This window comes from Amblyomma americanum, chromosome 1 (assembly GCF_052857255.1).
Source record: "Amblyomma americanum isolate KBUSLIRL-KWMA chromosome 1, ASM5285725v1, whole genome shotgun sequence".
Classification (NCBI taxonomy): Eukaryota; Metazoa; Arthropoda; class Arachnida; order Ixodida; family Ixodidae; genus Amblyomma; species Amblyomma americanum.
The window spans coordinates 1546300-1565088 of NC_135497.1; the positions used below are offsets into that span (position 1 = coordinate 1546300).

At 46.5% G+C, this 18789-nt stretch overlaps 1 protein-coding gene across 2 annotated transcripts in view; it reads left to right on the forward strand.

The window, feature by feature from the left end:
- Window positions 1-18789, forward strand: part of LOC144108584 (prolactin-releasing peptide receptor-like) — a 190718-nt gene that overhangs the window by 17069 nt on the left and 154860 nt on the right. Inside the window, exon 1 of one of the 2 annotated variants that reach the window (XM_077641785.1) lies at window positions 14409-14512. The exons of the other annotated variant lie outside the window; for it this stretch is intronic. Coding sequence (XP_077497911.1) covers window positions 14483-14512 — 30 coding nt within the window. The 5' untranslated portion in view covers window positions 14409-14482. Of the gene's footprint in view, window positions 1-14408; window positions 14513-18789 lie in introns of those variants that run through there. 2 annotated transcript variants of the gene reach the window in all.

Below are 18789 nucleotides of genomic sequence, written 5' to 3' on the forward strand. Positions count from 1 at the left end.
AACGGCTGTGGGCGTAAATTCACCGCAAGATGAAAGATAACAGAAAAACAGTGCCAACGTCAGCATAGCCTGCGGGGCGAACAAAAGAAGATTGTGAGCCATGTTGCTGTGTGCGCTGCTCCCATGCTTGATCGAAGACAGCTTTCGAGGGTCCGTCCACAACAAGCTACGGTCCCAGCACTTGCACACATTGAAGCCTGTGAATAAGTAGATATCAGTTCCCGCTGTGTTCGCTGCCTCCACTTCCCAATGAAGGTGAAGGCAGCCCAGGCGTCCCGTATCCAGGGCTGGCTGAGACATTGTCACGTGCTCTGAGATAGCCGAGGCTGCCATGGCACCTGTGGCACAGTTCATCGAAGACAGCTTTCGAGGGTCCTTCCACAACAAGCTACGGTCCCAGCACTTGCACACATTGAAGCCTGTGAATAAGTAGATATCAGTTCCCGCTGTGTTCGCTGTCTCCGCTGCCCAATGAGGGTGAAGGCAGCCCAGGTGTCCTTTATCCAGGGCTGGCTGAGACAACAGCTTTGTCTTACCGGCACTCACATACGGGGCAGAAACGTGGAGGCTAACGAAAAGAGTTCAGCTTAAGTTAAGGACAACGCAGCGAGCAATGGAAAGAAAAATGATAGGTGTAACGTTAAGAGACCGGAATCGGGCAGAGTGGGTGAGGGAACGAACGCGTGTTAATGACACCCTAGTCGAAATCAAGAGGAAGAAATGGGCTTGGGCAGGACATGTAATGCGAAGGCAAGATAACCGTTGGTCCTTAAGGGTAACGGAGTGGATTCCTAAGGAAAGTAAGCGTAGCAGGGTGCGGCAGAAGGTTAGGTGGGTGGATGAGATTAGCAAGTTTGCAGGCAAAGGGTGGATGCAGCTGGCAAAGGACAGGGTTAATTAGAGAGGCATGGGAGAGGCGTTTGCCCTGCAGTGGGTGCAGTAAGGCCGATGATGATGAAGATGATGGCTGTGACATGATGTCACCTGCTCTGAGATAGCCGAGGCCGAGGCTGCCATGGAAACTATGCCCCAGTTGATCGAAGACAGGCTTCGAGGGTCCTTCCACAACAAGCTACGGTTCCAGCATTTGCACACATTAAAGCCTGTGACGACTAAGCAGATATCAGTTCCCGCTCTCTTCGCTGCCTCCGCTGCCGAGTGAAGGTGAAGGCAGCCCATGTGTCCTTTTTCCAGGGCCGGCTGAGACATGATGTCACGTGCTCTGATATGGCCGAGGCCGAGGCGAGCATGGCAAATGTGGCACAGTCGATCGAAGACAGCTTTCGAGGGTCCTTCCACAACAAGCTACGGTCCCGACTCTTGCACATGTTGAAGCCTCTGAATAAGCAGATATCAGTTCTCGCTCTGTTCGCTGCCTCCGCTGCCAAGTGAAGGTGAAGGCAGCCGAGGCGTTCTTTTATTCAGGGCGGAGGTAGACATGATGTCACGTGCTCTGAGATAGCCGGGTGGGCGTGGCAACTGTGCCACAGTTGATCGAAGGCAGCTGTCGCGGGTCCTTCCACAACAAGCTACGGTCCCAGCACTTCCACACGTTGAAGCCTGTGAATAAGCAGATACCTGTTTCCTCTCTGTTCACTGCCTCCGCTGCCAAGTTGCTTAATTGTCAGTAGGCCACGCCAGAAACTATGCTGGCTGCCGGGAAAAAGTTTTTCCAAAAATGAGCTTATGTGTCTGAAAATTATCTCTTCAATAACCTTGCTGCGGGTGCACAACACAGAAATAGCCTTATAATTCATTACCGAATGGTTATCATCACATGATTGGATTGGAATAACCTTTGCGCTTTGCAATAATTAGGACCGTCACCTTTATGCAGACTTGCACTAAGGATAATGGATAAAAATTTCGCGCACCATTCTCTGTATCTGTAAAGAAAGCAATCGGGAGCGTCGTCGGGTCCGGATGACTTCTTTGTTTTTAGGTGAAGCAATGCTACAAAATGCATTGTTCGCTTATGGTGAGGTCAGGTATATCTAAGCTTGTGCCTCTTAAATGCGACCACTTATCTCTTCTGCGCAGATATACACCGGTAAATGTGGTTAAAAGCTGACCCTATTATAGATGTACGCGTAATTTTCGATTTGTTCAGGCAAATTTTGCTCACGGGTCTTTCTTCTCTGCAAGGTGCCTCCACAAATTTTTCGGTTGCTAGTAACGAAATTCTGCATTTTAGCGTTAAAAACGGATATTTTGATAATTTAACATTTTCCCGCAAATTTTCACAAAGAACGCACATGTTTTACCCTATCTGTGGAAAGCGTTTAGCGTCATTAAGGACCAGCGATTATCCTGCCTTCCCATTACATTTCCTGCCAAAGCCCATTTTTTCCTGTTCATTTTGACTAGGATCACTGATGTCCGCTAGGGGGCTGGACGGCTCATCGGGCGCCCGAAAGTGAATCCACCGAAAGTAAGCCGCCTTATCCCGGAAGTCAGCCTTTGGCAGTGCATGAAATGAAACGCGGAACTGTTCTTCAGTTTCAGCTTTTATTTTCCACTTAGCATTTTGTCTTTTCGACGTTCTCGTCTTTTTTCGTGACAATGCCTACCTGTTGCGCCGTCAACTGCATGAGGTGACCAGCAAAATCTCCGCGAAAGAAGTTTCAAAAATAAGGGTCGAATGCATCGCAATGGCACAGCACTAGCAGACGACAGGACGTCGCTACACGCAGCACATACGGAGCCTCGTCTGCTCAGCTCTGTGTCGTCAGTTGCACTAGCGTCAACTCTGCTATTGTTATGGTGCACGTTGTCGCGCCCTAAGCCCAAGTTATGCCATCAAATGGGGATAAATTTAATAGAGAATAGGCGGAAATCTTCACCAGGCAGCCGACTTTGCAATGACCAGTTGACCATTTTATGATTTCCGAGCCATCTTTCGCCTTTTTTTTTTCTCCACAAAAATTCGGTTTTAAGATGACCAGGCCTCATCGTCATTCCACTACTTCTCCTAATTACACTCAGAATACAAGAACCAGATAAGAACATAAGTGTTTAATGCATGTACCCCTTTGCCGCAGCAGGGTGAGACCTGCATGCCTGCTTTCTTCAGTTTCTCTGAAATTACAGGGTTCCCCAACCAATTCTCACATTTCTCGAGTCCAGCTTGCTTATTCCTTTGACATTAAAGTAGAGGTTACACGAAAACAACGTGACAAAATGAGGACGGACGGACGAAAGACGCGACTTTTTGCACTGAAATACGCAGCACACACCAAATTTCCAGGACATGCCACCCAAATTCCGGTGGGTTCACTAACGACCACTTCGGAAAGCGGAAAATGCGGCATCCAGCCACCTTGTGGAGATCAGTGACTAGGATGTCATTAACCCTCGTTTATTTACTGACCCACCCAGCCCTCTTTTTCGGTCTCTTAAAGTTAAGCCTATCATTTTTCTTTCCATGGGTCGCTGCTTTGCCTAAAAGGAGCAGCGCGAAACGACGAGAACGAGTGCTGAAGCTCACAGGACAGACGCCGAACTACTAAAAATTTATTGAGAGCGAAGAGCAGGTTCTTAAATGCAAGCCAGGACCCACGTGACACCAGAAAACCATTACCCAAAATATGCCAAACACCATCCATTATTAGCCTATCAACATTTTATACGTGTAAAGCAACAATTCAATACGCAGAAGAGCAGGTGAGCCAAAACCAAGACCAGAAGCTAATTACAAACAATGAAAACGGGCAAAAAAAGCGTGGGCCAGAGCAGTGTCCAACGCAAAATGTGATCTCAAAAGTGTTTGTGTTGTGTTGTGTTGGGTTTATTGGCACATAGGCAGCTAAGGCTATCATGCGCCAGGCTCAAGGTATATGATCTCAAAAGTAACAACTCTAGTCCAGTCTGCTACCCTTAAGGCTGATCGGTTATATTCCCTTGGCACTACATAACCTGCCCAAGCCCACTTCTTCCTCTTGATTTTGCTAGGATGTCATCAACCCTCGTTTGATCTCTCACCCACTATGCCCTCTTCCTGTTTCTCAAGGTTACACCTATCGTTTTTCTTTCAATAGCACGCTGGGCTGTCCTTAACTTAAGTTCAACCTTTTCGTTAGCCTCCACGTTTCTGCCAATAGGTGAGCACCAGTTAGATACAGCTGCTATATGCTCTTCTCTAGAGGGATATTGGTAAAACTGCCATTCATGATCTGAGAGAACGTGATATATGCGCTCAACCCCATTCTTATTTTTGTAGTTGTTTCAATTTCGGGATTCGGTTCAGCTGTCACTTTCTGTCCCTTTCGAGACTGTTGAACATTACATTGCTTTTATGTACATTAATTCCCAACCTACAGTACTCTTCTGCCCGTCTAACTTATTGATCCTGCTTTGCAGTTCATGTCTTGAGTGACCTAGCAAGGCAATCAGCGAATCACAGATTACTAAGGTATTCTCAATTAACTCTTATCCCCAACTGTTCCGAATCCAGGCCTCGGAATACCTCCTGTAAAAATGCGGTGAACAGCATTGACGAGATTGTCTCCCTGCTTGACGCCCTTCCTTAATGGAATTTTATTGCTTACTAGTGCTAGGTGCACAGAAGTTATAGATATGTTCGAGTATTTTGACATACGGTTCTTCAACACACGGATTCCACAATGCCTGGATGACTGTTGGGGTTTTCATAGAGTCAAACGCTTTGTCGTAATCTATAAACGCTATATATCGGGGTTTGTTATACTCTCCGTATTCCTATATCACCTTATTGATAGTGTGAATAGGGCCACTTGTCGAGTAACCTTTACGAAAGCCTCCCTCAGTATTTCGTTGAGGGAAGTCTGAGGTAGTCCTGACTCTACTAGCTATTACGTTAGTAAATATATTTTAGGCAAAGGACAGTAACCTGATCGGTCTGTAATTTTGAAGTTCTTGACGTATCTTTTCTTACACATTAAGATAACGTTGGCGTTTTTACTTCTCGCTCGAGGTCACTCCAGGTCGCTCGAGGTTGGCTCGAGGTCATAACGCGTTGCATATACAGCGTGGCTAATGTTCCTAGAGCAATCTCCCTTCCGTCCTTCAGCAGATCTCCTGTTATCTGACCCACACCAGCTGCTTTCCCTCTTTTCATTGCACCTAAGGCTTTCTTTACTTCCTCTTTCGTCGCTGGCGGGATGTCCCAATGCTGTGCACTAGGTCTCTCATTAACGTCCTGATTAAATTGGCTGCTGTATAGATTTCTGTAGAGTTCAGTAAAGTAGAAAGTTGGGCTAATTCGTTAAGATCCATCTGTTCTCCGTCCGTCCTGTTCTCCCTGTGTTTTTTTTTTGCCGTTTTTGAGCAGCTTTCTGTAGAACTCTTTCGCAACTTTAAATACCTTTTCCATATTTCGAATGACATTCCCCTCTTTCAACCTTTAACGCATACGCCTGTTTTTTACCTATGCCTAGTTTTCTCTTGACCGGCTTTAGGCTACCTTCTTTCTTTAAAGCATGCTCGATTCTCTTCATATTAAACCTCGTTTTGTTGGCTAACTTGCGTTTATTTACTTTGATAGCTCTACCAGTTCTATTCTGTATTGAGGGTTTGACATTTTCATGCTTTGGTGTTTCTGTATGATATCTTTCTCTCCTGAGGTAGCTTGCCGGTAACCTGGCGAACCAGCTAGCTCCTACCGCCTACTTCTACTGCGCACTCGGTAATAATATTACTCTGAGAGTATTCTTCACTGTCTTGTATATTAAGATCGTCTTCCTCTGTTAAAACCGAATATCTGTGTCTGGAAATGGCAACTTCAAGAAGTAAATCCGATCGCCGACTAGGAGGCAAGTCTATACAAGGTCGCAGAGTGTATTAAGCAAGGTGGAATTAACGGCCGTGATAATCTGAGCTTAGCGCTTGCTGTGTTCGTCGAGGAAGTCGTGCGGGGATGGCAACATGAATATGTTGGCGTTGGGCAGCCTGTAAAAGGCACCGATAAGAGGACTGAAATTTAAAACGCTCAGCATGATCTACAGCATTTGTACACCTGTATTATGACGTACCAAAGACTAATCAAAACTTTTTTTATTACTACAGCAACACCGCCTCTTACTAAGAAGCGTTCAAGTTCAATAATTTCAAGCGAATTTCAAGAAAATTACTTTGAATGGCATGGTTGCTTCCCTGCTGCTTTATAAGTAATTTTCTTTAAGCGATAGATGAATTTAAGTATGATTATCCCACTGATCAGAACAACACATAAAAAATTAAACATTCCCCTCTGCACCTTGGTTCCGGTGACTGTTGGCTCCTTTCATAAATTTGTGAAACGAGCCCCTCATTTCCTTTACCTTGTGTGCTAATAGCTTAACGAGGGTCTCGGTTCTGGTAGTCTTGATATATATATATATATATATATATATATATATATATATATATATATATATATATATATATATATATATATATATGTGTGTGTGTGTGTGTAAGAGCACCGGACGCGATATTCAGAGGTCGTGGGTTCGGATCCCACCGGCGGCATGGTTGTTTTTTCTGCTGCTTTATAAGTAATCTTCTTTAAAAACTAATTGATTGGCACAGGATATAAAAAATAAAATTAAAAAAATAGAAACATTCCCCTATGCACCTTCGTTTCGGTGACTGTTGGCTTCTTTAATATATATATATATATACATATATGAAGCCAACAGTCACCGCAACCACCGGACGCGATATTCGGAGGTCGTGGGTTCGGATCCCTCCGGCGGCATGGTTTTTTTTTCTGCTGCTTTATAATTAATTTTCTTTAAGCCACCATGGTTTTCGGTGACTGTTGGCTTCCTTGATATGTTTGTTAGACGAGTCCCTCATTTCGTTTACCTTGTCTGCTACTATATATATATATATATATATATATATATATATATATATATATATATATATATATATATATATATATATATATATATATATATATATATATATTGTTACGTGCTTTGCACGCACGGGGGTTTATTCAAAGAGGGGACCGGTCGAAGCAGGATGGAAGCAGGAAGCCTAGCAGCGTCCTTCAGCTCTCTCTTTTTCTTCCTCTTTCTCCGCGGGTCAGTCCTTCATCTTCTGCTTCTTCCGTCGAGGTTCTGTGGAAGCACGTTACATTTCCCTCCTCGCAGACGATGCCCGTCGGGCGAGTTAAACAGACCGTCTGGGATGGAATCGCTTGAGGCGGGCTACATGCACCACCTGAGATTGGCGTGACCGTCGACCACTAGCAGTTAGTCGTGCTATAACGTAATTAACGTCACTTATGCACTCCAACACAACAAATGGTCCAGTGTAGTGGGATAGCAGTTTCTGACACAGACCACGCTTGCGTAGAGGGGTCCACAACCACACAATGTCACCAGGAACATAAGAAACTTCTTGGTGTTGGACGTCGTAGCGGTTCTTGGAACGCTCTTGCGAAGATAAAATTCGAACGCGGGCAAGCTGGCGAGCTTCTTCAGCTCTGCAGAGTGTGGTCGCAAGAGAAGGTTCATCGTGGATGAAAAATGGTAGCATGGTGTCAAGGCCGCAGCGAGGCGAGCGAGCATAGAGCAGGTAAAAGGGGCTGTAGCCAGTTGTCTCATGTTGCGCGGTGTTGTACGCATGAGTGATGAACGGGAGTACGCCATCCCAGTCCTTATGATCTGCAGCGACGTACATGGCAAGCATGGTGGTGAGCGTACGATTAGTGCGTTCTACCACACCGTTCGTTTGGGGATGATATGGCGTGGAGTGGCGAAAACTGCAGCTGCTGAGGCGGAGAAGTTCTTCAACAACGTCCGCTGTAAATTGACGTCCACGGTCGCTAATGAGAACTGCAGGAGGGCCGTGCCGAAGAATGACGAATCGAAGTAAGAAGTTAGATACTTCAGACGCAGTAGCAACTGGTATCGCGGCTGTCTCACAATAACGGGTTAAGTGGTCTACGCACACAAGAATCCATCGATTTCCTTTAGAGGATCGTGGGAAAGGTCCAAGGAGGTCAATGCCAACTTGCTCAAACGGGGCTGTTGGAGGTGTGATTGGCCGCAATTTGCCCGGTGGACTTGAAGTCGGCAGCTTAAAGCGCTGGCATTGCACACAGCTGGCTACATAGTGCTGGATGGTTGAACGCATGTTAGGCCAGTAAAATCGTTGTTGTGTGCGGTGGAGTGTGCGTGTCACTCCCATGTGCCCAGACGTGGCGTCGTCGTGCATCATTTCAAGAACTGTGATGCGTAGGCTTTCGGGTACGACAAGAAGCATGCGTGCTCCTCCAGAAGCGAAATTCTTCTTATAAAGCAAACCGTCGCGAATGCAAAAAGTATTCTTTACAGAATCTTGAGCGGCATCAAACAAAGAGGTTAATGTTTGGTCCTTGCGTTGCTCAGTTCGAAAACTTGAAGATCGGGGAAGGCTTGTGAAAGTGACGACAAGTATTCATCAAAGTTGTCTGCGTCGTCCTCAGTCGTTAGAAGCGGCAAACGGGAAAGACAATCGGCATCTGAGTGTTTACGGCCGCTTTTATGCACAACAGTGAAATTAAATTCTTGTAGGCGCAAAGCCCATCGAGCAAGCCGGCCACAGGGGTCACGAAGACTCACTAGCCAGCAAAGCGAGTGGTGGTCGGTCACGACGGTGAAAGCATTCCCGTACAGATAGGAGCGGAAGCGCTGTACAGCGAAAACAACGGCGAGACATTCTTGCTCAGTAACCGTGTAATTTCTTTCGCTCTTACTCAACGAACGGCTGGCATATGCTACCACGTGCTGATCGTGACCATGGCGTTGTATAAGTACAGCGCCGATGCCGATACCACTTGCATCAGTGTGCACTTCAATTGGTGCAAATGGGCAGAAGTGGCGTAGGATGGGGCCCGAGGTCAAAAGAAATTTCAGATGCCGGAAAGCTGCGTCACATTCGCTGGTCCAATTGAACGGTGCATCTTTATGCAGCAAACACGTGAGTGGGTAAGCGATGTCCGCAAACCTAGCTATAAAGCGTCGAAAGTACGAGCAGAGCCCTAAAAAACTCTGCAGCTCTTTCACTGATTGAGGCACCGTAAAACTTTTGACAGCTTCAATTTTCTTTGGATCTGGTCGAACACCTTCTTTATCAACTAAATGACCAAGAACAATTGTTTCACGGTTCCCAAAATGACATTTCTTGGAATTGAGGATAAGGCCAGCTCGTTCCATGCAATCAAGCACAATATCCAGACGGCGGTTGTGCTCACTAAACGTTTTGCCAAAAATTACAACGTCGTCCAGATAACATAAACAAATTTGCCACTTGAGGCCACGCAGGATTGTATCCATGAACCGCTCGAATGTTGCAGGTGCATTACATAATCCGAAAGGCATAACGTTGAACTCGTAAAGTCCGTCTGGTGTAATGAATGCCGTTTTTTCCCTATCTGCAGCGTGCACGGGGATTTGCCAGTAGCCGGATCTCAAATCAATAGAAGAAAAGTATGAAGCGGAGTGCAGACAATCAATTGCGTCATCTATACGTGGAAGCGGGTAGACGTCCTTCTTCGTGGCCGTATTTAAGCGACGGTAGTCAACACAGAACCTCCATGTGCCATCTTTTTTCTTAACAAGGATAACTGGAGCCGCCCAAGGACTGGAGGATTCTCGAATTATGCCTCGCTTTAGCATCTCTTGAACTTGGTCATCTATTAACTTACGTTCAGTGGCTGAGACTCGATAGGGCTTCTGGCGTATAGGAGGTGCGGAGCCGGTGTTGATCGTGTGATGAATACGACTGGTAGGCGGTGGTGTTGAATCGTCTTTGGCAAAGTCGAACACGAACACGTGTTTCAGAAGGAGTTCCACTAGAGTGCGACGCTCGGTTGGGGAAAGAGCCTGATTAATCATAGCCTTAACTTGGGTCTCCATATCTCTTTTCACGTGCTGCTCACTGACAGAGTTGGTTAACGCCGCGACGAAACCTGACACACCTTCCTCGAAACGGGCGAGTTTGAGGCCCCGGGGCAACACAGCTGGCTCTTCAGAGTGGTTCACTGTCCACAGCTCGGTACGGCCTCTCACCACGGGAACGACGCAACGAGGCACGACGATACTCTTCTTAGAGCAGGCGAGTGTCGTAGGCTCTACCACAGCTTCAAAAGATTCGCACTGATTGTGAATAGAGGAAACCCGCACGAATGCTGCAGAGAAAGCTGGTACAATAGTATCTTCTTCCACCGCAAATGCTCCAAAATCCGGTGTCGAGTTATCCACAAGAGCTGAAAGTAACGAAGAATTCAAAGCAACTTCTCCCGTACGACAGTCTAAAGTTGCACCACACTCTTGCAGAAAATCAATCCCAAGAATCACATCATGCGTTGACCGTGGTAGCACTGCGAATTCTGTTCTAAACGTTAGACCACCAATAACAACATCCGAAGCACACACACCAAGTGGAACCAAAGGTTCACCACCGACACCACGGAATAACGCTGCACGGTCACCACTAAACATCACTTTCCTACCTAAACGATTCTTAAACCTCAAACTCATAACGGATACGGTAGCACCAGTGTCCACAAGAGCCATTGTTTTCACACCATCAATAAACACTTCCAGTTTGTTCTTCAACATAAACACGGGCAGAGGTAGATTGGACGTCATCGACTCGCCGGCGGCCTCACCTCCATCGGCCGCGCCTCCTAGTTTCCCGGAGGCGGAGGGGATGCACGACGTCGAGGAGAAGGTGACCGCCGTTGGCGCTGAGGTGGCGGCGTCACACTGCGGTCAGATGCGGGTGATGAACTCCGCAAATTGCTCGGACGGTACGGGTCCCAAGCGGACGTTGGGGGTCTCTGCTGCGCGGTGTGCAGTTGCCCGTAAGTATTCGCCGGGGGTTGGCAGTCTTGAGAAGTTGGGAAACGACGGCGGCAATATCTAGCGATATGCCCTGCAATGCCACACCGGTAGCACAAAGGTTGAGAGCGCCAGCGACCGCCATAAGAGTCCTGGCGAACAAAGTCGCGACGTTGGCTGAAGCCAGGATCTCGCTGCTGAAGAACCACGTCTTCTGGGTAGGTGGGCCTCCTTTCTGTCGGCTGGTGGCGATAACGTTGGGCAATGTTCCGATCGTCCATGGGCAAAGTGCCGTTGGGTGGAGCCCACGGAGTCGACAGGGCGGCAACATCTTCCTCCGGTGCAGAACTGTGCCGCAGATATTGTGTGTGGCAGAAGGTATCCCGGGATCTGGACAATTCCTCGCGCACAATCTCTCGAATCATATCAGCCATAGAATTTGGAGGACTGGCTTCAACACTGGCTATAGAGAGAAATGGGGAAGCTCCTTCAAAATGGGGTTCTGGAAGCGTTCCAACGCCCGCAGCGTTCTGTGGATCAGGCCGGATGGATGCCTTCTCGATCGACGGGATAACCGAGCACCAATGCTCAACGCTCGCCAAAACGGCATTTCTTAGAATTGAGTACATGGCCAGCTTATTGCAAGCTGTTCAGGACCAGCTCTAGGCGCTCGTTGTGCTCTTGGAATGTCCGGCCAAAGATGACGACGTCACCTAATTAAACATGGAGATGTGCCATTTGAAGCCCCGTAGCATGGCATCCATGAATCTCTCAAGCGTTGCGGGCGCATTGCACAGATCGAATGGCATAACATTAAATGCGAACAAACCGTCCGGTATAACGAAGACAGTCTATTCTTTGTCCGCTTGGGTGCATCGGTATCTGCCAGTTGCCCGACCGCAGATCAACAGAGTAAGAGTACGAGGCAGAGAACAAGCAGTCGACGGCGCCATCGATGCGGGGAAAGGGGTAGACGTCCTTTTTGTTGACTGCATTGAGGCGGCGGTAATCCACGCAGAATCACCATGTCCCATCTTTCTGACTGGAATCACAGGTGCCGCCCAAGGACTGGTGAACTCCTGAATAACCCCTTTTCGTAACATTTCATAGACATGCTCTTTTATGACTTTTCACTCGGACGTGGCTATTCAGTATGGTTTCGGGCGAATCGGGTATGCATGTCCAGTGTCAATGCGATGACTTTTGCGGGACAAGGGAATAGGGCGGGCGTGCACTGTCGGACTGCGAGAAGTAAAACACGGCGGAATAGATTGAGAGAAAGTCCACCAGAGCAACACGCGTCATGATTTTGAGCGACTTTCTAACCATCATACGCAGCTGCCAGCCGATCGAAGATGCAGCAACATGTTCGTCCTGCGTATCCGTCACCAAAGCCACTGATGGTGGGACGTCTTCACAAAATGCGGCAAGCTTCATCCCAGTTCGCAAAACACCGGCTGCAAAGAGCAATTAATACCGCATAATCTTGTGCATCCTGGATTACCGGCACCAAGCAATGGGAAACCAGAACCAATTTCTTGGCACAGTCCGAATATTTTGATGTGATGATAACGTCGAAAGGCTCGTTCAGACGGCATCAGACGGCTCCACCGCCTCATTCATCGCCATGGTGCTCCCAAAGAGTTGCTCAGTGATAGAGGTCCGGCCTTCCTCTCTGAAGTTGTAGAAGCTCTACTTCAGGAATGTAACATCGTTCACCCCACCACCTCCGCCTACCATTCGCAGACAAATGGCATGGTTGAGCGTTTTAACCGCACCCTTGGCGACATGCTGGCCATGTATGTAGCTTCCGATCACTGCAACTGGCACCGCGTTCTACCTTTCGTCACCTATGCTTATAACTCCGCTGCTCAAGCCACCACCGGATTCTCTCCGTACTTCCTCCTCTACGGCCGTGAGCCTTCTTGCACAATGGACACCGTTCTACCGCACCGCCGTGATGCTTCCGAATTTACAACTCTTTCTGAAGCCGCAACTTACGCCGAAGAATGCCGAAAGCTTGCCCGGTCCTTCACTTCTCACGCCCAGCAGCAGCAGAAAAGCTCCCGTGCTCGCCCTCACCTCACGGAGTGTAATCCTCATGAGGTGGGGGTGAGGCCGCTCTCTTGAAGGCTCGCCCTCGTGAGGATGCCCATCTCTACGCTGAAGTCTGAAATTTTTCAGGGCAACCAAACTTTTGCTGTTCACGAAAAATTATATGTGTTTCTTTTACGGATTTATATCAGAATTTTTTTTCATTTATCTATTGTTTCTTTGTTTTACGTGAACACTGGAAATATTGGGCACCATATTTAGCATCACATAGTGCATCATAGACCACATTTTAAACACTAATTAAACTTCAGTAAGCGCGCATTCCTGCTATTAGCAGTGGGTAGAGTGAAAGGGAAAAAATGTAGAATTTGGACTACTGTTTCGGTTCTGTGTCGTGTCCTTTGGTTATTGGTTTGCCACCGGGATCCATTCCAGGAACCGTGGACTGCTGCGTTGTTATGGGTCCTTTCGCATGTGCAACTTTTGTGTATATGCGTCTTTTATTTTTGTGCAGTATTATAGAGGGTGTTAGATGCTACAGTAACCTTTCTCTTCGTTGAACATCTTTTCGATACTTTCTATCTGGAGCAACGAATTTCACATGGACGTATCACATTGAGTGCATTTATAAATCACTTTCATCAACAAGGTACAACAGTGTATGTACTTGACCACTGTGGCCTGAAAACAAATTCACCAAGCATTTGTGTCCATCGTATGACGCCCTTTCAAATTTATCAATGTAAAATTTCTTTCAGGAAATTGACGTCATTAATAATTATTCTCTGTGAATATTTTCTATCAGTGCGATTTGTCATATTTTGTTCATTTTCCTTTAGATCCTGACACTCTCTTGGAAAAAATACAAAACTTTTGCGAAACCGCAAAAAGACAGCCACTTGCGACTATTATTGCGTGTGCAGTGTAAATTGCCTGACACCTGTACTAAATTGTGACTATTTTTATGTGTGAATTGCTACTTTTTCTACGGTACCCTCGATGCTGATGCCTTGTACTGGCCCAGGCACCCTCAACGTGTTTCTCAACAGCTTGTTCGCCTGGGGAGCCCAAACTATATTTTGGAAATAAACAAAACGAAACGAAATAAATTTACTTCTACTGCCATCCTAAGCTTTGTGGTTATCGGTCAAAGAATGTTTGCAGAGAATTGTGCTTTGTAGAAATAGGCGCATGTATATAATGCCAGTAGTGTTAATAATGCAAATGCAATACAATTTCTCGCAATTGATGTGTTCAAGATGGTTCCGTATGCAAATATGTCATTATGGATGTTGAGAAATTGTGTTCAATTTCTAGAGCCTTCATTTTCGGCCTCCTCTGTAGCGGAACCCCATGTAAGAGGCCTGAGCACGCATATGACAGCGGTGGTCCACTGTTTTGGGCATCCGCCTCACATGCCGCCAGGTGGCGATACAGTGGGTGCAATCTTTCCCTTCGGCTTTGTTCCGTGGCGCTCTTTGGCCATTAAAATTTATCTTGGACGTCCGACGTCACCGCCTGCGTCAATCGCAGCGGGCCGTTGCTTTCGAGCGGCGGCGCAACCGTCGCGGCAGCCAAGCGTGCGGCTCGGCGGCGCGTGGCTCATTAGACGCTGCCACCGACACGGGGGCATGGACGACCAGCTGGGCGCTACCCACAGCGTAAGCCGCATTCTCTGCTGCGCCGAGGCCTTTCGGCAATCGTTGGAGCTTCTAGCGCGAAAAGAGGCGCCTCCGCTGTTGCACGTCTCCCGAAGCGACGATCTTGGCAGATGCGTAAAGTTGCTACGAACCCGCCCGAATTATAATGCGCCCTATCACTAGTATACGCCCTTAGGGTCCAGCACATCACGGGGCGCGCACCGTAGGGGACCCGCCTCGGTACTGCCACTCAGCACTGAAAGGGCGCACCAGGACTAATGTCGGCACTTTTCTCGTGTGCCGAAATTTCCCCAACCGTGACGAGTAAACACAATTGTCCGCGTAGCTCGAATCCTTTTCGAGGCCCCATCAGCTTGTCTGAGGCACGAGAGAAAGCGTGTGCATCGTTTCGCCGCTCATTAGGGCGCTGCAGGAAAACCTGTGATATACACATGAATGGCAAAGTGCTACCCTAAGCAGTTGGCCCAAATGCCACAAGATTGCTTTCGGTCTACATTTTGTCATATGCAAATTTTGAGGTCAAATTCGCAGAAATTTCGCGGCTAGCCCTAATGCTCGCGTTTCTGTCCATGCCGGAATGTTGATCAACAAACGGGCTCACTAACAAACGGCACGCGTGCTTAACAAATAAATGCAAGGAACGCCATTTATAAGGGAAATTTCACTTTAAAATGTGCTCCTTTCAGTCGAAAGAAAAGTTGCGTACGTCCCCAAGTGCATAAGTGAATGTTGACGAGTTGTCCGTTGCCATTTACTCTGGCTTTCGATTTACGCGTCCCCTTCATAGCTCAGTAATGCATTAAGAAAAACCGCATCTCTCTATTTAGGGCTTCATAGCTCGGGTAGCATGTGGAAACTTGACAGCGATGCAGGAGAAGAAGCGATCAAGAGGAGCGCGAGGCAGGCTTCCAATATTCATCTATTAACATTACTCGCTGTAACAGAGGGCGTTCCTTTTTTAGTACATGTCGATTTTTTCATTCATAAGCCCTGCTCGCGAAAGTGGCCATAAGTATATGCTGGAGAGCAATATCGTAGCCATCCCCTCAAATCCAGTTTTGCTTGTGGTCTGGGTGCCACATTATGCCACGGAATTTCAAAGTGCGAGTCCCATTTTTACTGTAGCTGTAACGGTGTCGTGGTTTGAGATACCAGGTGCGAAATAGGCGTCCTTGAATATTAACGCGATAGCCCCCGTTGCTCAAAAAAGGCGGCGTTGTCAGCGCTGTGAGCGAGAAATCACGGGCATTACGCTGGCAGCTGATCTCCAGAGAGCAACCTAGGAGCCAGGTGGGCCAGTTAGGTCACGTGACCTCGCGGCTTCATTACAGCCTGCCCATCGGGGCAGATCGCAGATAATTTTTTTAGCAAATACTGCAGGCCAGAAGTGGGCCCTAGCAGGAGAGGCGAAAAGAATACTGTATTGTGGATATGAATTCATCGCAAGGGCCGCACGAAACATAAGTAAGCAGCAAATTACAAACAGACATGTTCAATACTAACAAGAAAATATGCACAAATACGAAACACGACTATGAATAAGGCGCCAACAATTTGCCATTAGAACCTATGGACGTAATCACATCAGAAGGCAGATTGTTCCATTCCTCAATAGTAGGTGGATAAAAAGAATACTTAAAGGCATTAATTTTGCTTCTTACGGAGTTAAAGAATGTGCACGATGATGTCTTGTTGGACGAATTCTAAGGGGCGCAAGGCTAAGTTCAGACCTCATAGCAAGTTTATTGTGTTTCAGCAAAAACAGAAATTTTAGTCTCTGAATTTTTCTTCCTCTTTGCAGTTGGGAGATAGAATTTTCTTTCATGAAAATGGACGGAGAGTCAGGTTTGCGATACATTAAAAAAGTGAAGTGCACGGCTTTCCACTGGACGGTCTTCAATGCTGCTACTTCTATTCTGTCTGTAGGGTTACACGCCCTCATGCTTTGGTGTTTCTTAATCAAATCTTTCGTCTCCTGTGATAGCTTTCCGGTATCCTGTAGAACTGTCCTACCGCCTACTTCTAGTCCGCACTTCGTCATGATGGATGTCTGATTATCATTCATTGTATGGCATTAAGATCATCTTCTTCAGTTAAAGCTGAATATTTGTTCTTCAGCGATATCCCGAATTCTTCTACTTTCCGTCTTACCGCTAACACGTTAACGGACTTCCACTTCACTACCTTCTTCCGTTCCCTCTTCAAGTCTAAGCTAATTTTAGCCCTTACCATTCTATGGTCGCTACAACGCACCTTTCCAAGGACCTGCACATCCTGCACGATACCAGGGTGAGCACATAGTATGAAGTCAATTTCATTTTTAGTCTCACCATTAGGGCTCTTCCAGGTCCACTTCCTGTTCTCTCGTTCGTGGAAGAAGGGATTCATGAGCCATCTCATTATGAGTCATCCCGTTATGAGCTATCTCGCATATGTTTCTATGAGGGCCTCGATCCTTAATTTTGGTCTGAATCACAGAAAAAGTCATTCTTTGCGAACTTGGTTAATAATTTTCTGAAAAAGTACTCTGTTTAACAATTTTAATTACCTTTAGCATAAGCTACGTTAGCAAGTGAAAACAGAAAATTTTATTGTGGCTGAAACGTTAGCGGCGTTTATGCAAAAACTTCTGACAACACCACAGTCCTTGCTCTTTTACAGAAGCAAGAAAACGCGAAAACCTCATCCATGGCTACATTAATGAAGTAACATTAAAGAACAACGCAAGTGAAATATTAAAAACTAAGACGTCACTGCATATTTTTTCACCCTTCATTTTAAAAATTTTAACTCCATCCAACTTTTCCTTGTTCGCGGAGACATCAAAGAGCGCTCACGTGAGCAAAAAAATTGTTTCGACAAAAGTACTACCTTGAAACTCCATTCACATAATCTGCAGCTTTGGCCAATTTTTTTAAAAAAATCGGCGGTGGTAGCATTCGCTGCCTGGGATGTTTCTCGACAAGGACCCAACATGAATACACCAATTAACCCTCTACACTCAGTCACCAGTTGCGCTGCTTACTGATGATACGTTTTTGCAATAATGCAGTGAAGAACACAGATCTTGTCTGGAAACGAACAAAAAGGGCATTAGAATAAGGAAAAAAATATATTTATAGCATTTAAGTGGACAGCACAGCTATTTCAAGCACTGATTTATCCACTTTTTAATGATTACTTCGCATATCTGTGTGACACCAGCATCCATTACCCACATTGCATGCTTTTCCTCAGCGCTCAGACGCATGAAAGTGCATTCCAGGTTCCAAACATTGAATAAGACGTATTTGGTGTTGTTAGATTCCTAAAAATACTAACCGCCGTGATGTGGATGGATTGCGTCCTCATAAAACAGCGTTGGAATCTGAACCTGGTAACGTTTAACGCTCGAATCTTGTCCCGTGAGGTTAACCTAGCCTTGCTGCTTGAGAAACTAGCTGGCATTAAATGGGATGTCATAGGGCTTAGAGAAGTTAAGAGGACAGATGAAGCGTATACAGTACTAAAGCACTGGCACATACTGTGCTATCCCGGATTAGCGAATTGACGAGAACTCGATGTGGGTTCCTTGTTAATCAGGATATAGCTGGCCACGTGGAGGAGTTCTTTAGTATTAACAAGAGGGTAGCAGCTGTCGTACTTAGGCTCAATATTATGTACAAGCTGAACGTAGTGCAGGCCTGCACGACTACATCCAGCCGTGATGACCAGACCACTGAAAGCTTCTATGAAGACGTGGAATCGGCAATGAATAAAGTAAAATCACAGTACACTGTACTGATGGGCGACTTCACTGCGAAGGTGGGAAAGAAGGAGGCTGGCGACCACGCGGTTGGCGACTATGGGATAGGTTCTAGAAATAGCAGGGGACAGTTATTAGTACAGTTCGCTGATAGAAATAATTTTAGGGATCATGAATACCCTCTTCCGGAAAACGATAGAACAGGAAGTGAACGTGGAAGAGCCCCAATGGTGAGACTGAAATTGATATAGACTTCATACTATGTACTCAACCTGGCATCATTCAGGATGTGAACGTCCTCGGAATGGTGCGTTGTAGCGAGCAGAGAATAGTAAGGTCTCAAATTAGCTTAGATTTGAAGATTGAAGGGTAGAAGCTGGTGAAGAGGAAGTCCATTACGAGTTAGCGTTAAGAGAGAAAGTAGTTGGAATTGGTCATATCGCTGGATAACAGATATTCAGCTCTAACTGAGGAGTACGATCTTAATGTTAATACAATCAACGATCCTCTGACGGCCATCGTTACGGAGTGC